Raw genomic sequence first — 17,303 nt, 5'->3', positions numbered from 1 at the left:
AAGCCCAATTCCACTTCACGGAAGTAATTTTTTGGTCGGGCTTGGAGCTATGAACCTAAACTCTAATTAGTTATATAACTGGCTACACAAAAACAAACAAACAAATAAAAAAAGGATTCCTGAAAAACAAAAACAAAAAAATCAGACCTGAACATCAACGCCTGCTGTGTGAACGCAGCCATAGTTCGCTTATACCTCTGGCCGACTAAGCCGAAATGCGAATTCAAATGCGGCATTTGAAATCCCAATAATTAACGATAACGTTTCAATATTGGGGGGCGAAAAAAAATCAACTGTGGTAATTAAGTTTTATTTTCAGCCAGCTGCACGTCTACAGCGGACATTCTCCGCCGCACCTCTACATGCCCGTCTCTGGAACATCCTTTCATCACATCCTGGGTTTGCCTTTCGACAGATCAATGTCCGTGCGTGGTGAGATGGGAGGGGTTTTGGAAATGACAAGAAATGTTCTCTCTCCGCTTTGCATCTGAAGCATCCCATTAACACTGCGCGCAGCGGCGGCTTATCGCGATGTCTCACTGGCGACGCTTTCTCCATCTGATGTGAAACGCCAGGCTGCTCTCTGGTCGGTTCTGTGTCGGTGGGCTCGGTTGTTTTATCAGTAGAATGCGTCCCCCTCCTGTCGGTTCCGTGCGGGTCTCTCTGTGTCTCTGCCTTACGGTTTTTCAGCACCTAGTCTCTGCTGCTGGCTCTGAAGAAGCTGCTTATAAAGGTGAGGCGGTTAGTTTGTTTGTTGTTGTGTTTTTTTGCACGTTGGGGGATTCTTTTCCAGCGTATTTCCCTCTTCAGGATGTGGTGTCAAAAATATGCATTTGTTGGAGATTGCTTTTAATTAAATAGACGAGAATGCAGCTTTGTGCCGTTTATCCCCAATTCTTTTGTTATTCCCCTGCAGGAGAAAACAATCAGAACAGATTGAAAGGCGTCCTCGAACATATCCAGAGTTATGAGGTTACCTCTCCCGTGTGGCTGCATCCTCGTAGACACATCAGATCTGCCAACAAAGAGGTGTGTGTGTGTGTGTGCATGTATGTGTGTGTGTGAGAAATGCTGGATATTTGCCCAAGTGACAAAACAACTGAGATTTGTTCTCATGTGAAGCCAGTGTGCATTGCTATGGCTGAATCTCATCTGTTTCGTGTTTTCTAGCATCCGGCAGAGGTCCAGGTTCTGATCTCAGCCGAGGGCCAGCAGCTCACAATACACCTGGAAAAAAACGAGTGAGTTTTTTTGAAGTCAGAGGCTTCAGGAAGACACAGCATCATTTTTTTTACATTATAGACAAAAACTTTAGTATATTTTATTGAGATTTCTGGTAATACTTTATTTGATGGGGTGTGCATAAGACTGACATGACACTGTTATAAACATGACATAACACCTGTCATGAACATAAAGAAGTCTTTGTGAATGTTTATGACAGTTGTCATGAAGTGTCATTCAGTAAATAATGACACTTTTAAAGCAGAGTTGCTCTAAAAGTTGCATTGAAAGTCCATTAAAAATGCCAACTTTGCATTAAATTATCATAATTTACAAAATCATGAACAACCTGAACAACAACTATAAAGTCTTAAAAAAAATGCAATTATATTTTTAAAAAATAAGCAATGCTTACCCTGGAGGGGGGACAAGTAAAGCTTGGTTTACTCGAATGCCCGTAAATAAAATCCAGTCTACAACAAATTACTTCCAGAAGTCATCAAATTAGTTTAACACAGTCCAAACAAGAATAATTTAATCTCAATGTTCAGTGAAAGACCTCCCAGCTAGCGAACAAACATCATCATAAACACCAAGAAACACAGCAGGCAGGTCAGGGAGAAAGTTGTGGGAAAGGATAACATCTGGAGCTTTGAACATCTTACAGAGCACTATAATTCATTCATTCATTCATCTAAAACTGCAAAGAGTAGGCACAATTGGCTGCTTGCCGAGATGGTGACGTTGGAGGAGCTGCAGAAACTCACAGCTCAGGAGGGAGAATCTATGGCGCGCTCCATAAAGAGTGGCAAGAAGAAACTCACCGGTGAATGAAAGCCATAAAAACTCCTTTTACAGAGTTTTTATGCCACAAGCCGCATAGTCAGCTGGTCAGATTGTTTAAGTTAAACGTTTTGGGCTACATTCGATGTGCTAATGTGCGGTAGAGAACCTACACCGTGAATCCACAGGGTGAAACATGGTGGTAACATCATGCAGTGGGGAGGCTTTTCTTTATTAGGGGCGAATAAGTCGGGTTCGACGATGTCATTTGATCCAAGGTAAAAGGAATGGAGTCAGAGGCATTTTCTCCACTGCGTCTTCATCTCGGTTGTAGCCTGTTTAAGCCCAGATCAGTCTTCTGTTGCATCTTTGATTTATTACCCCTGCAGCTAATTTGCTCCATATTTATTTTGTAAGAGTGAAATTTTCTCTCAGTAACCCTAACGACAACCCAAGTACCACCAGTGGCGCGTGAGAACCATAGGATTACGGCATCTCAGTCATCAGCGGGCCGACCTGCTTGCCCTTGTTTGTTTGACCAGATGTTAGCTGTGACATGGACGCGTTCACAAGGTCAGTGCCCCCGGTGGATGATGATGGGGGTGTGGGGGTCGTGGTGGATGACAGACACCCGATCCGTCCGCCTGGAGCTAACAGGAAGTGAGATTGTGCCTCTCCAGCGAACATCCTGCAATCTGATGTAGCGGTTCCTGTCCGCTAACAATGAGACGATGGCAGAACGAGAGCCGAGTGTCTTGCCCCTCTTTAATAAAAAGTTTGCAGGGTAGGTCTGCGTTTTTTACGATAAACGAGCTGAGGTTTTATCACTTGGATTGGAGCCAGCAGACAAGTGGACAGCAGAGCCTTTATGAACGTCAGCCACGGAGTCTGCTTCTGCCCTCGAGTGTATCCCTCATTTGGATTCTCACAGAGCCGCGTCTCCAGCGAGTCTGGATGAACGTTCCTCCCTTACCCACCCGCCCCGAGGGATTTTCCCCTCCGCTCCGTCGACCCGGCAGGTGGTCTCACTGTTGGGGGCCCCCCCTCCCACCACCCTCTGGGAGAAGGGATTTTCATCAATCACAACCTGTCCGACCATGTGTGGTCAGAAGACAGAGTGGGGAACGATGACTGATGAAGCGACGGGCGTGAGGTTTTGACATAGATTAGATAAAACGTGTACAGTGTGTTTCTCAGAACAGGATGGAGAAGGTGTTAATAGACTCAAGAAATGATTACAACCTGTTCCAAGAAAGAGGAAATCCGACCTTTTTCTTGCAAAGATAAGACAGCATTTTGAAATCCATTTTGTGCAATTTTCCTCTGTTCTGGGGCAGGAAACAATCTGAACATTTCAAGACATCCAGTTAGGTTTTGTCCTGATATATCTTTGCGTGTTTGTAATAGCTCGAGTGCTGCACTTCACTTAGAGACTGCACTTGCTTCAGTACGCGAACATATTTAACAAAATTTACGCTCATCATAACTTCTAACACTTAATTGGATCCTTGAGAGTTTTATGGTGTCTTGCAGCCCATCTGCCTGGTGTGCAGATTTACATTTAGTGCACTCTCACAGCGTAGCTTGCCAGCCCAGGCTGTTAAGCACCACGAGTCATCATTTTTACAACTTTTCTTTTTTAATTATGTTTGGGTTTGGAGCTTATGGTCTCCATCTGTAACAGCAAAATCTATAGCTCAAATTTGACCTTACAAAGTTTTTATTCCAAGTATTTATTCAGAGAAGAGGAGGAAGTTGAGAGAAATGTTGTCTGAGAAGTGTTGCTTGAAGACCCATTAAACCGGCACCTTTCCCAGGGATTTAAAAGCACTTTTTGCTGATTCCAAGCTGCTGAGTTTCACCGTAGCGGGACGTTGAAAATCCTTTTCAGTTAATGCTACATATGTGGTGATGTAGAAAGAAAGCTGAAATACTCCAGCAGCATTGATAGTTGAGCGTTATCGTCTACAGTTGGTTTGAGCATGAAGACAAAAGGAGTCACAGATTCACCGTTTTATATTGAATGTTTACAGATAATGGTTAGTGATTTAGTTTGTAATGTGTCTTTAAATAAATATTTTTTATTCATATCTGACTAATCTTTGCTGTTGAACAAAAGGCTTTTGAGATGAAGAAAACCAACACTGATACTGATGTTTACTAAAATATTGTGCTCCAATAATTCCAGGCTTTTCTTTACCTTTAATTGACAATATGTAGTTACTTGAAACCAAAAATAGTTTTCTTTGTGTCATTTCAAACCAGTTTTCGCATTCTTCTTTGACCTTTGACGTCAACAAAGGTCAAAGGTATTTCTGGAATACTCAAGACCATCCCATCTCCCACCAACAACAAAACTCACTTGACTCCTCTTCCGTCCTCGTTCTGGTGCTTTGCTAGAACTCCAGCTAATCATCCTCACCACATCTAGATGCCTAAATGCATTGAGTGCTACAATAGTTCCTGTTCAAGTTCCTACAGAACAATTCTGATGCTTTCTGGAAAGAGCCTGTTTTTCATTTTTCACCCTTTAATTTTAGGTTCCCCCCATCGCAAATCATTGTTTCAGCCCTTTGTTTCCCAATAAAGACTCCCAAAGTACTTTTGATTCGTTTCCAGTGCTGAGACACAAATGGCTGTGAGACTAAAAGCTTGGCTGGGGAAGACTGCAGTTTGTGTCGGAGGGGGAAGATTAATGATTTTTCAGGAGCAGCCAGATGAAACGCTGCCAGTAAATACATGCCACGGTAGTATCCTGGCTGCATCTCTGTATCCTCTCTGCACCCAAAACTGTGTTACAAGGTCAACAGATAAATGGGAAACCTAAAGCAGCTGTGGAACGATCTCGATGTCATTCTTTTTATTTGTCTCATGTGACGCTCCAGGGCTATCGTTCTCCAGCTGTCCTTCTTTTCTCCCGGCTTTACCTCATCCGTTCTTTAGCCAATCGCAGCAACAAAACGTGAAGGAAAACATAGACATTAGTGTTTGTCGGCATTGGTTTTCTTTGTGGCCGGAGTCCAAACCTAATCAATTTCTGTCCTTCCCAGTCATTCTTCTCTCTCTCTGTGTGTGTTTGCCCGAGCTTTTATCTAAATGAAAGGCCACGGCGCACTTGCGTCGGGCTGATTCGGTTAAGAGCAAGGCGAGGACCAGAGAGAGCAGGCTGACTCAGAGTGCAGGAAAGGTAATGCAACTACACAGCAAGATGGAGAGGAAGCGGTGTGAAAGGGCGTGTCATGGACCGGAGGGTTGAGCAAGGACGAGCTGAGAGGAAAAGTTGTGACAGTTGGGGTCGGTTTGGGTGTGAGTTATATCTCTCTAGTTCAGACAGGACCCGTGTGGATACTACCTCTTCCTCCATTGCCTGACTTTCTCTATTCTTCAGCTTGGTGCCCTTCCTGCACATCATTAAGTGCATGAACCTGAATGTCGCACTCCCTAAGGAAACGCGGCCATTGTCTCTCCTCTTTGCTCTTTTCCTTCTCCTTCAGTCCGCCCTTATCTTGTCCTGTCCTCCACTGACCAGCTCGGAAACCGGAGTTTTCTCACCTCGCCTGTCGCTCCCCCGGGGCTCCAGTGTAAATAAACGAGCCCGGCAGCGAGGCTTAGGGAGTCGGCGGCCACACGCAGACAGATGACATCCGCAAGCTAACTTTTACAGACTCAGCACCACGAGAGAACGCAAAGACGGTTGATCCGACGGAGTGGTGAAAACAGACGCGGGATGTCATCTTTTTTTTTTCGCCATGTTCAGAATCCTTTGCAGAAATGTAGTATTTCTTTTTTGCTCTGCGTCAGCCATCTTTCTCCTGACCCCCCTACCTCTGTGCAGTGATGTCATCTGATACTATGAGAGAATGCAACCCTCTGACCCTGTTGCATTACCCCCCCTCGCTCCCCAACCCTGTCCCCACCCGTCACTATCTCCAGAGTACATTAGCATTACTCCCCCACTCCGTCTTTCTCCCGCCAACGTTGAACCGGCTCTTTGTTTCAGCTTCATTTGCTGGACAGCCCCGACTCCAGCAACATTGCTGTGCTAAATCACAGCATCTGTCCAAGCGCTGGAAGGCATCCAGACGACGTTGGCCAGCACATAGGACTTTTACAGTCTCACTTTGAAAGCCCTCGTGGTATTTACTGGAATGCAAATAAGCTAAAGGCTTTAGGTTTTTCTAAAGTCAATGGGATGCGTTTTAGGCTGATTGGCTCAAACTTGGCAGTGGAATGAGGTTCGCGGCGCCTGGCCATGCTTAGCTGTGCTGCTCCTAAAGTGTTTCATCACTCGCAAATGTATTATTTTTTTTTACATTTTGTTATGTTTCAAACTTCTGTTTGTTTTAGTGGGATTTTATGTGCTAGATCAGTACAGTGAAGTGCGTAGATACTAAGTAAACGGACAATTAACTGTTTTTATTTTTTGTTTTATTACACATAAATCTAATCTACAAGTCAGGATTTATACTTATTCATATTAATAAGCTATATAAGATCAAAGGAGGATTTCATGTGTTAACACCAATTTGTAACCACATGAATATACTTTGATCAAAATCCTTGTTTTGCCATTACTGTGGCAACATTATGCCTCTTTTGGTTTTCTGTTTTGGTTAAAAGAGCTTATCTTTACAAATCAGAATTATATTTTTTAAACTCATCTGGCAGTGTTTGACACATTTATGAATATTGCTATGTAAAATGAGTAAAATTGACCTTGTGCTTTTGGAACGCACATGGTTGTTGAAAAGGAAAATAGTTTCTGTCACGCAGGTGTGTCACCGCTGTTTATTCCAGTTTTTAATCACCAGTTGACACCTCCCATCTGTCAGGAAATACTGAGACGAAATGAAACTGCGTTGATCACTTCCTCTGTGGTTTAGTGTGGCACTTTTACCTACTCTATTTAATATACAGGTTTAGTGAATTAATATATGTCACATCTCCAACTGATGATAAGAATGAGCATGCCAACGTTTGCATTCTGGTATGCAAATGACCATAAAGATAATGGAATATGTTATATGTGCAGCTTTGATTGGATAACACATATACATTTTTTTAATCAATTCTGCCAAACACCCTTGAGAACCGACAGGAGCTGCACCAGGGTGTAACAAATGTGTTGCTGGCGGTAGAGGCTAGTTGTATAATTTCATAGATGGTGTGTTTTGACTACGTGTCACGCCGGGGCAGGTTATATAGCCATCAGTCTGCTAGTGTACACAAACGGTTATCCCCAAGGATTGGTATGTCAGAGTGGTTTTGCTCAGGCACAGAGCTGCTGATTGGCGTGTGAACAGAAGCAAGAATGGAGACGGAGTCATTTGTTTCTTTTTCAGACGACATAATTGCCCTTCATATAGAAGAGCTGTGAAGTAGCAGCAGGGCGAAGTTGAGTTTGTCGTTCATTCGGTCTCTGAAAACCGCAGAGTCTTAAAGATAACCCAAGATCATGACGGGAATCTTGAGTTCAAGAGGCTGCAAAACTAAAGGAAGGCCAGATGAGGTCAGGAGGTCAAATCCAAACACTGTGGGGGTTGCCCTGTTTGCGATGACACATCCACACTGACTGATCAGTTTTAAATCCTCTATGTGGGACATGTGTGTAATTATAGAGCCTCCTCTTTCTCTGTGGATGATGAAGTAGTCGTTTCTGTCTGTGACTTGCTTTGTTGCAGATTGCATCAACAGTCTGTCATTGTTTCAAGTGGCTGGCCTCCCTCAGGGCGTCTGACGGGGGACGGAAAAGACTTCCCTTCATTTGTCCCAATCACGCTCTAGAGAAACAGATATTTTGGGAGATCTGCTCACTTGCGTCCTTGTGAGATGCAATTTGTATGACATGCATTGTATGTAAAGCAAGCAGTGTGCTAACTTAGCAAATATACATATACGGCAGGAAACGATAGGACACAGATCAAATATGTCTGAATTAGCTATTGAAGTGGTCAGCCATTTTTAAGTGGTGTTTGGATTTCACTAGAAACTTCCATGGTAAACCATCAGACACTGTGGCCTGAGTTGACTAATACTGTGCTAATGTTCTCAGCTCATTGTATAGATTATCAGACTTGTTGATAATTCCTTAGCACAGTTACTCCTTTGTTAGCAGCACCAGTTGACAGAAATGTACTTCTTAGCACTTTATACATTCAAACACTGTAACACCACAGTCCCTAAAAGACGCTGTACTGAACTCAATACATTGTTTACCCTATGAAATACAAATGTTTACCAATGCATCATCGTCACTACATCTTATGTAGAAGCCATATTGGAGGTTGAGGTTAGGTTGGAGATAGAACTCAATCTGGAAATGCTTTAGCAGTTATTCCCTCATTCAGAAATGAGTTATTGATGTAGTGTCTGAATTTCAAATGGAATTAAACATTCCTCAAATTGTTCAGTAAACGTGGAGCACTTGTACAATAGATTGGTTGAAATGACCAGTTATGACAAGCAGCCTGAGCTTTCATAGCAATGCCATGCTAATGCTAATTCGGCTGAATGTATTAACCTTTTGTGCATTCGTACACTGTAGAGACACATTGTCTAATATTGATTTTCCAATAAGTACTGTATTTTTCGGTACTTTTTTCCCTTGTTTTGAATCATGCGGCTTATAGCGGTTTTTCTGTGGATTTTTCTTTAACCACCAGGGGGCTCTCTAGCAAGAAGTGAATCATTGGAAGTCAAACTTGGAAATCAAAGAAGAAAGTGCTGATTTTCATTTAGAACAACATGCCCAGCAGCAGGCACGACGGAGAAAAGATACCAGCTGCTCATAGCTCTGTGCGGCTTGTACTTTTTTTTTTTTTTTTACTTTGTGGGTGCGGCTTATAGTGAGGTGCGCTCTATAGTCCGGAAAATAAGGTAGATACAAACAGGCTATAAGTGCAGCTATGAGCTTAGCTTAGAGCTTGAATTTAAAAGAAGCCCCCGTATTTTAATTGAATTGCAACTTCAGAGAGATCTATAGTTGCTTAGCTTTTAGCAAAGCTAAAGCTCAGAATGCTAGCTAACATTTGGTTTGTGTTAGTGAAAGGACAATTCACTTCCAAATTCAGTTGTTTGATTAATTAAGCTAACTTCACCCGGTGTTTAAAAGAACATCAATATTGCCTTCCAGCTTTTGTGCTGCAGCACAAAACAGATACTGAACATAAAAAATTTTTACTGTACAATACCTAATGCATTTCAGACAAATTGGTCTGGGTCACAGCTGTCGCTTGATTTGTTAAATGCATCTTTCATTCTAATCAGAATTTGCTGGACTAATGATTAAAGGATAAAGTTCAATCTTAGGGGGGAAAAATACACTTGGAGAGGCAGAGCAAAAGAAAACCATCTGCAGGGCAGACAAAGTTTATGAATGAAAACAGGAAGGATGGATTGAGACACAGTTGGAAGGAGCACTACAGGAAAAGAAGCATCAATGCTGGTCTGAGTCCAGAGGCCCTTGCTGAAACACACACGCACACACACACACGCACACACACACATACACACGCACGCACGCACGCACAGAGATGGAGGATAAGACAAATGTAAGGGTTTACCAAAAGCAATGTTTTTTCAATGTCCAGACATCCATGCAACCTCCACTGATTTATCAGCCTCTGCGGTGGAGTCAGACTTGTTTAGCAATTGAGAAATGTTTTTATTGTAGAAAAAAATAAATCTGGAACATGGGGAGCTAACTCCGTCCACGAAATGCTTTTTCACCATTGAGTTATACAATCCGGGAAGCAGGTGAAGGATTTCAGGAAAACATATATAGATTTATTTAAACACTCATGACATCTTTTTTGTGCTTTACTATCTTGGATTTGCTTAAGAAAATCTTTAAAGCACTTTGGTTCAGTGAGGWTATCTCCCAGAATGAATAGTTTACAAGATTGAGATACAATGTTCTCTTTTACTATCTTAGTTCCTTCAGCTGTTGCTTGTTAATTATCGCCCCCGGTTCACGTTCACCCTTGAGGTCTCTATATGTTTTGCTGCTCTGTGTCTCGAATGTTTACGTCCTCTTTGTGCTGACTGCCTCCAGACAGCTGCTGGCCCCTGGGTATCAGGAAATCTGGTACAGCCCTGATGGAGCTCGCCGGTCCGCTTCTCCTGCCAGCACCGTGAGTCTAAAGAAACAGTTTTATGCTCCTAAATCACACAGCAAAAAAACCTTATTGAGCATTTCTGAAAAAAAAAGGAAGATTGGATGTGAACTTGAGAAAATCAAGTGAAAATCAGCATCTGTGTTTAATGCAAAAACGTTTTTTTTTTTTTTTTTTCTCCTGAAAATACAAGAACATTACATTGAAGACAGAAAGCTGAGGGTTGAAATGAGACTTTTTTTTCAGGAAAATTGTTTCTACCATGGTGAAGTTCTGGGCATTGAAGGCTCCAGTGTTGCTGTCAGCACTTGTTCAGGGATCAGGTAAAGAAAACCAACTTTTATTCACAGACTTTTCTTTACTCGTGCATTGAACTCACAAAGCCGACTGCAGCAAATATATAGATTGACTCTCAAAGGCCTCGATGAAGGAGCAGAAATATTCATTAAATCTAGCAGATGGGAGCTTTTTCATTGATTTTGTTGTAGCAGGTCGCTGTTGGTTTCAGCTATATAACTTACTCACAAAACAGAGATTTTTTTTTTTTTTTTCTATTTTTTGCTTCCTTGTTCACCCCAAGTACCTGCATAATGCACTTTAAATGAAGGCAGTTGAAAGCACAAGCAGACTCTGGTTTGTCTGAATTTAGCAGGTATACTTTTGAATGTTCGCCTAATTTTTTTTTACAAGTATTATAATAAGAGTTCATAGAATCGAATGTTTGGGGGGAAAAAAACCTCTTAAGCCCTTAGAGAGAAGAACATGTCGTCAGACTTGAGGCTGGCAGAAAGAACAGATTTCCTATAACAACAGGAAGATGTGAGTGGAATCTATTACTAGTATCTATTAGTCTATTACTTGGTATTGATTAGGTTATGCTGTGATAATGTTTGAGTATTCTAACTATAGATGTGCCATCATCGTATCCTGATGATGAAAACTTTTACAATCACCTGTTTTTTTTTTTTTTTTTTTACAGATATGCATCTCAGTAAATGAAAATAGACTTGCAAAAAAACTTAGTTGAAACTTAGTTTTTATATGCATTTATTTTATTTGGAGTGATATTTTTTAAGCATCTACTAAGAGTCTGGCTTACAGTTGCTTTTTCTAGTCTTTAAATTTTATATTGTTTCATATTTAAATTTTAGGGGGGTGGGTTTAATCATTGATTTGAGATGTCCCACCTTGATTTTAGGAATTTACCAATCAGCGTTGTGGATTCCCACAGTGCTGTGAAAATCCACCTCTTTTTTGTGTTTTTTTCCAATGATCAGACTGACTAATGATTCAAAAATATAAAATGTCCATTTTACTGTTTTTTTGGAGTCATGAAACTCAAATTGAAATGAACCTGTAGTCTCTAAATGGATTCTGGATGAAACACTGAACAGATACCCCAGTCCTTATTTGTCAAGTGCAAGAGTTACAGGTTTTGAAATAGAGCTGGTCTAAATTAATCCAGATGCCAAACAAAAGCTGTGAAGCGGCGCGACGCCTCTCTCTGAAAATCAGGAGCCTATTTCAGTACTGTATACATTTTTTTTCTTGTGGAACGTAAAAATATAACTAATAAAGTAGTTAATTTTTTTTCTCTGTATTTAAATTTCCACAAACTATAAACACTACAGGTTGAAAAAAAAAAGAGTCTTGACAAGTTTGGTGATTCTGAATGAAAACCATGTAGGACCCCCGTACATAGAAAACGACAAACGTTGACAACAAAACTGAGAGTACTCAATATATAAATAATAAATATATAAATCAATATAAACATATTTGGTATGCAAGAGGGGAATTTTCTGAGAAGCTTGTCTGTGAATTGAATAATTGTTCTACAAAAAAAAAAAAGTAAAGACTGCGCAAACACTTATACTGTGATAATGCTGGGGCCAAACGCTTACACAGTGCATCTAATCTCTCATGCAGTCCTTTGAGTCAGTAGGTTATTGGCTCTAAAATCGGTTCATCGAGTGCAGCTTAGCGTGGAGACCCGTTTTTTTTGTTTTTTTGTTTTGTTTTTTTTCTCCTCCTGCGGCTTGAGAGCTGCTGATGTTTCCCGCTGGAGGCCCTTACAGCCGAGGAGGAACCCTGCCACAAATCAAGTGTTTATGCGCGTCCGTACATCTGGAGGGAGAGCGAAGGAGTACATCTTCATGTCGATTCGTTTCAGGAATGAATGCAAACAAATCAAAAACGGGACGCCGATGTGTGGGCGCCCGACTTCAGCAGATGTTCTCTGCAGCTGCGCGACCCTGCTGTTGTCGTACGCATTGCTTATGCGGAGAAGGCGAGAGGATTGTGCTTTGGCTGCGTCGGTCCCAGCTGATCTTTATTTGTCAACAGCAGGAGGCATGCACTTTTCTGTCCTGCCAACACGTAAAGTTGTCAAAGTGAAAGAAACCAAAATGAAATGTACTGGGTTTTTGGTTTTTTTCCCCGTTTCAACTGAAAACATATTACTTGTGAAAATGTATAACAGTAGAAAGAAATAGGTTTATTATTGGCACTCTTTCCAAATCAATGATATGCGAACTGATTTCCGTGATGATGTATGACTTTACGTGTCGTTTCCTCAGGGGACTGATCTCTCTGAACGAAAGCGTGAGCTACCTAGTAGAGCCTCTTCCCGATTCTACCGACGCCCGGCAGCATGCTGTCTTCAGAGCGGAGAGTCTCCGTCTGCCTGAGGGGAGCTGCACACATCACTATGGCGACGAGGAGCATCGGGGCGGGCTTAATGACTTCATCCGAGGAATGGCGTCGCCACGGATTGGGAGGGTGAGTTGCCATGTTGATGAGAACCAAAACTTTAAAGTGGCTTTCATAAATGTTCCTAACCCTTAAACTTGTTCAGAACAACAAACTTTGACGTATTTTACTGAGAATATGCCAACAAAAAGTAGCTGACTCAGAGGAATGCAGACAAAGCAAAGAGGGACACCGATGTAAGTTCTTCTGACCTTTTGCTGCCAACTCTAGAGATAAAACCACTATTTGTGTTGCGCTGACATGTACAATTCTGATAAAGCAAGCGGAAGTTTGTGGTTACGATGTGACAAAATGTAAATAAAATGTTCAAGAGGTATGTAATATGTTTTCTGTTAACTCATTAAACCGTCTTTATATGCAGGAGAAAAGGGAGGTGATGCAGAACATGAAATATGTGGAGCTTCTGTTGGTTGCAGACAGAGCTGAGGTAAGGAAACAGGTTGGCAAATGTCCACATATGGTTGCATTTTATCAGATGCTAATTGTGGTTTTGCATCTTTAAACATAGGAGTTGGAGAGGTATATGTGCAATTCACACGTGTTTATTAATATATGAACACTTGATTAGATTACATGTATATTTCCATCTTGCGTGGTTACTGTTAAATTTTTAGTTGGTAAACATGAACTAATAAACACATTGAACCGACTTTTTTTTCTTCTTTTTTTTAGACACATCTCTGAGAAATTCCCCTTTTAATAACTAAGATGGATTTAATCAGAAAAGCAGCACTTAGGTGTTTATTGTGGTTCATGTTGCGTTGCAGTTCGAGAGACACGATAGGAGTTTGGACAAGACAAGACAGAAGCTACTGGGAGCAGCCAACTTGGTTGACAAGGTAGCATCTCGTTTGAAACGCCATTAAACACACAAGATGTGTTTAATAACATCTTTCCCCCCTAATCGACTCCCCGCAGTACTACAAGGCTTTGAATATCCGTGTGGCTTTAATCGGACTGGAGGTGTGGACAGACCAGGACAAGATCGGCGTGTCCGATAACCCGCACAGCACCTTGGCGGCGTTCCTGTCCTGGAGACGGAAGGAGCTGAAAAATCTCCCCAACGACAACGCTCAGCTCGTCACGTCGGTGTCTCTGACCATATGATGAAACTTAATTGTTTTGCACTTCCCACAAAGTCTTCATCTCTGTGCTTCCTTTAACTGCAACTTCTGTACATTTTTGTCCATGGAGACGCGCTACCCGTTGAATGTTTAGTGTGTATTTTATTTCAAATAATTCAAATTAAAAATGATCCGGAAGTAGCCAAAAGTTGATGGTAGAGTAAAAATGGGACAGGAAATCGTATTAAGTGATATCCTAAATTAGCTCCATAAACATGTGATTCAGCTCAATTCAGTGATGTTACGGAAATATCCATAGACAGACACGATCTTGTCTTATTTGTTGCTGAGCTGACTTTGTCTTTCACCACTGCTTCCACGTTGTGGTAGGTCAGTTCTCTGATTTTGACAAAAACCTTTTAAAACCCACAGGACGACGGAACTGCGTGGTTCATACATCACTTGGAAAAGTACCTCATGTCTCTTCATGCGTTTTTCTTGTCCTGATTTCCTTCTTTGGGATCCCCCAGAAAACTGAGATGAAAGAGTCTCTAATTTTTACATGAAAATCCTTAGTAGCTCACAGGATGTAAAAGAAATTGAAAAAAAAAAAGTGACCGGCTTCACATTGCTGCTTAGAACAGACGATCCAGAGTTGGATAAATTTTGTGATAGAAAATATATTTGACAACTCCTTGTACGTTCTCAGTCCAATTGGTAAATATCTTGTGCAGAACCAGTTACTGATGGTGTTTTTGTGTGCAGGGGGGTGTCATTTCAGGGCAGCACTATTGGCTTGGCACCACTTAAAACCATGTGCTCTGAATACCAGTCGGGTGGCGTGAACACGGTAAGAGAGAGAAAAAAAAAACAAAAAAACGCTACAATAATCCTAATTTTCAACATACGGCTTTCACGTTCCACTTGCTGTTGCAACCACATGTCCTTGTCGTTTCATTTGTAACCTTATGTCATATTTGAACGCTAAGGACCACTCGCCACAGTTTGTCGGGGTCGCCGCCACCATTGCACATGAGATGGGCCACAACTTCGGCATGAATCATGACAGAGATGGCTGCTGCCAGGCCAAGGCAGAAGACGGTGGCTGCATAATGGCCGCTGCCACCGGGTATAACGCAAACAAAACTTGGAACATAATGTGAAATCAGGCTATATCAATTGGAAGGCAAATAGGAAAGGCGATAAATTTTGTACCTAGCGTAAGGGTTGGTGTCTCTTCCGTTCTGCAGGTCTCCGTTTCCCCGCGTGTTCAATCCCTGCAACCTGAAGGAACTCAAGAGTTACCTGAACTCTGGAGGAGGCAAATGTCTCTTCAACCTGCCGAACATCGACACGCTGTACGGAGGGCGGCGCTGCGGCAACGGCTACCTAGAGAGCGGAGAGGAATGTGACTGTGGGGAGGAAGAGGTCAGACGGGCTCTGTGTGCACACACTTTTTCTTTTCCTTTCAGCGTTTTTTTTGTTGTTGTTGATATTTTACGCTGCTAAACGTCGTGAACAGGAATGCACCAGTCCATGCTGCAACGCCAACAACTGCACCCTTAAAGCTGGAGCCGAGTGTGCCCATGGAGTCTGCTGCCATAACTGTAAGGTATGCAGGGTGAGGTTAGGTGGCTGTTTATGGCTAGGCTTGAAAGAAAAGTAATTTTCATATTTTTAAAAATAAATAACACCTTTTTTTTTTTTTTTTTTTTTGATTGGCCACTACTGTTATTAAGAAAGTTTGGCTTTCTTTGAATCATCTTATCTTCCCTCTGTGTCTCACTGTGAAGATAAAGAGCCCGGGAGAGCTTTGCCGAGGCAAATCTGGACTGTGCGATCTTCCCGAGTACTGCGACGGAAAGTCGGAGTCGTGTCCAGCTAATTTCTACTTGGCGGACGGTGCATCTTGCGCACACGGGCGGGCCTACTGCTACACGGGCATGTGTCTAACCCTGGAGCAACAGTGTCAGTTCCTCTGGGGGCGAGGTGAGGAAACTGGACACACGTCATATGTGCCAATTTGAATGTTTCACAATTTGAGAAAGTTTATTTAGATCCCATTGTAATAGTATTATGACCAGCCTCCTAAAGCCTATAGGAAGCTTTGTCTGTTGTAACATACAGAGAAAGGGATCTTTGATTGTTCCTACAGAATCATTTCTTATGATCTCTTCAGCTCATCATCATTTATGGCTGAAGTGGTTTTATCGCCACAATTAAGACTATTGCGCACCCAGCTGTGGCTATTTCCTTGCTGCAGGAGGCTATATCCATTCTGAAGCCAGCAACTGGTCTTATTAATGATGGGTAGGCATGGTAACTAAGCAACCAGCGCTGGCAAATGAGGAGGATAATACTTAGTTGTGTTAGCTTTGGACAGGCTAACAACTAGCATGCCTAGGCTGGTCACAAGCTAGGTTGGCCATTTCCTCTGCAGATACTGCAGGTTGGCTTTACTATACCGTATTCAGTTTTATGACAGAAACCACTAAGATTTTAATGAAAGACGTCCTTCTTTTTCTACGAGTCCATGATGCCAGTCACTAGTAAGGTTGTCAGTGGATTTGGTCGAGGAAAAGGCCCACAGCGTCACCGGTTCTCCGTGATTCTTCACAGCAAGCATGAGTTTTCCACAAGCACGTCCCTTCTTTATGACCACACCCAGCTGGAGAGTTTGGCTCATGTTGGAAGGTTAAAGAAGAGATGAGCAAACATTATTACAGAAAATTTGTTTTTTTTCCTTTTTGCATCACTCCTAAACAACCAGTTGGCAAGTCAAGTAGGCAGAATCCAGTAGTTGTTTTGGGAAACTGGTGACCCAAAGTAGTTCGCCAGCAGTGAGTATTGGATATGTTTCTTTATGTTCCCTACCAACCTGCTGACAGGGTAAACTTGACTTGATTCCTTATCCAGTCTAATCGTTTCCCAACTTACAAATATCAGAAGACATCACACGTCTTTCGCATTTTGAAGAGGAATAAGTGAAAGTCGTCTGTGTCACGTCTCATCTGTGCATCAGGGAGACAAGGATTCATTACTGATTTAAAATCCCTAAGATCAACCTATAAAGTTAAGCCCCTTGAAAACTTTTTTTTAAACGTCTCGTCTCAGAAAGTGTCTCTCTCCATGGATGGAAACTGTGCTTGAAAACATCTGCTCAATGCGGCGCACTCAAATTTAGTGATATTTTTAAGTTCTTAAGGGATACTTTTGTATTTACTATAGCTAAAAACGCCACTTTTCATATAGTAAAGTAGTTTTTCAGAGTCTTGAATAATGTGTGGATGAAAGTGATGATGCAGTATCCATCCATCCATCCATTTTCTTCCGCTTATCCGGGGTC

The 17,303-nt window shown here is 41.9% G+C and overlaps 1 protein-coding gene across 2 annotated transcripts in view; it reads left to right on the top strand.

The window, feature by feature from the left end:
- Positions 1–35: 35 nt before the first annotated feature.
- The window catches only part of adam19b (ADAM metallopeptidase domain 19b), a 24,070-nt gene continuing 6,802 nt past the window's right edge, over positions 36–17,303 (top strand). For both annotated transcript variants that reach the window (XM_008419561.2, XM_017307199.1), the window contains exons 1-14: positions 36–733; positions 917–1,029; positions 1,171–1,241; positions 10,061–10,139; positions 10,368–10,444; positions 12,701–12,902; positions 13,255–13,320; positions 13,661–13,732; positions 13,812–13,978; positions 14,723–14,807; positions 14,947–15,086; positions 15,208–15,385; positions 15,480–15,569; positions 15,751–15,946. In XM_008419561.2, coding sequence (XP_008417783.1) covers positions 628–733; positions 917–1,029; positions 1,171–1,241; positions 10,061–10,139; positions 10,368–10,444; positions 12,701–12,902; positions 13,255–13,320; positions 13,661–13,732; positions 13,812–13,978; positions 14,723–14,807; positions 14,947–15,086; positions 15,208–15,385; positions 15,480–15,569; positions 15,751–15,946 — 1,642 coding nt within the window. In that variant the 5' untranslated portion in view covers positions 36–627. The remainder of the gene's footprint in view (positions 734–916; positions 1,030–1,170; positions 1,242–10,060; positions 10,140–10,367; positions 10,445–12,700; positions 12,903–13,254; positions 13,321–13,660; positions 13,733–13,811; positions 13,979–14,722; positions 14,808–14,946; positions 15,087–15,207; positions 15,386–15,479; positions 15,570–15,750; positions 15,947–17,303) is intronic.

The sequence above is a fragment of the Poecilia reticulata genome, linkage group LG10 (genome assembly GCF_000633615.1).
Source record: "Poecilia reticulata strain Guanapo linkage group LG10, Guppy_female_1.0+MT, whole genome shotgun sequence".
Taxonomy (NCBI): domain Eukaryota; kingdom Metazoa; phylum Chordata; class Actinopteri; order Cyprinodontiformes; family Poeciliidae; genus Poecilia; species Poecilia reticulata.
This window is presented reverse-complemented; position numbering and strand designations above follow the sequence as displayed.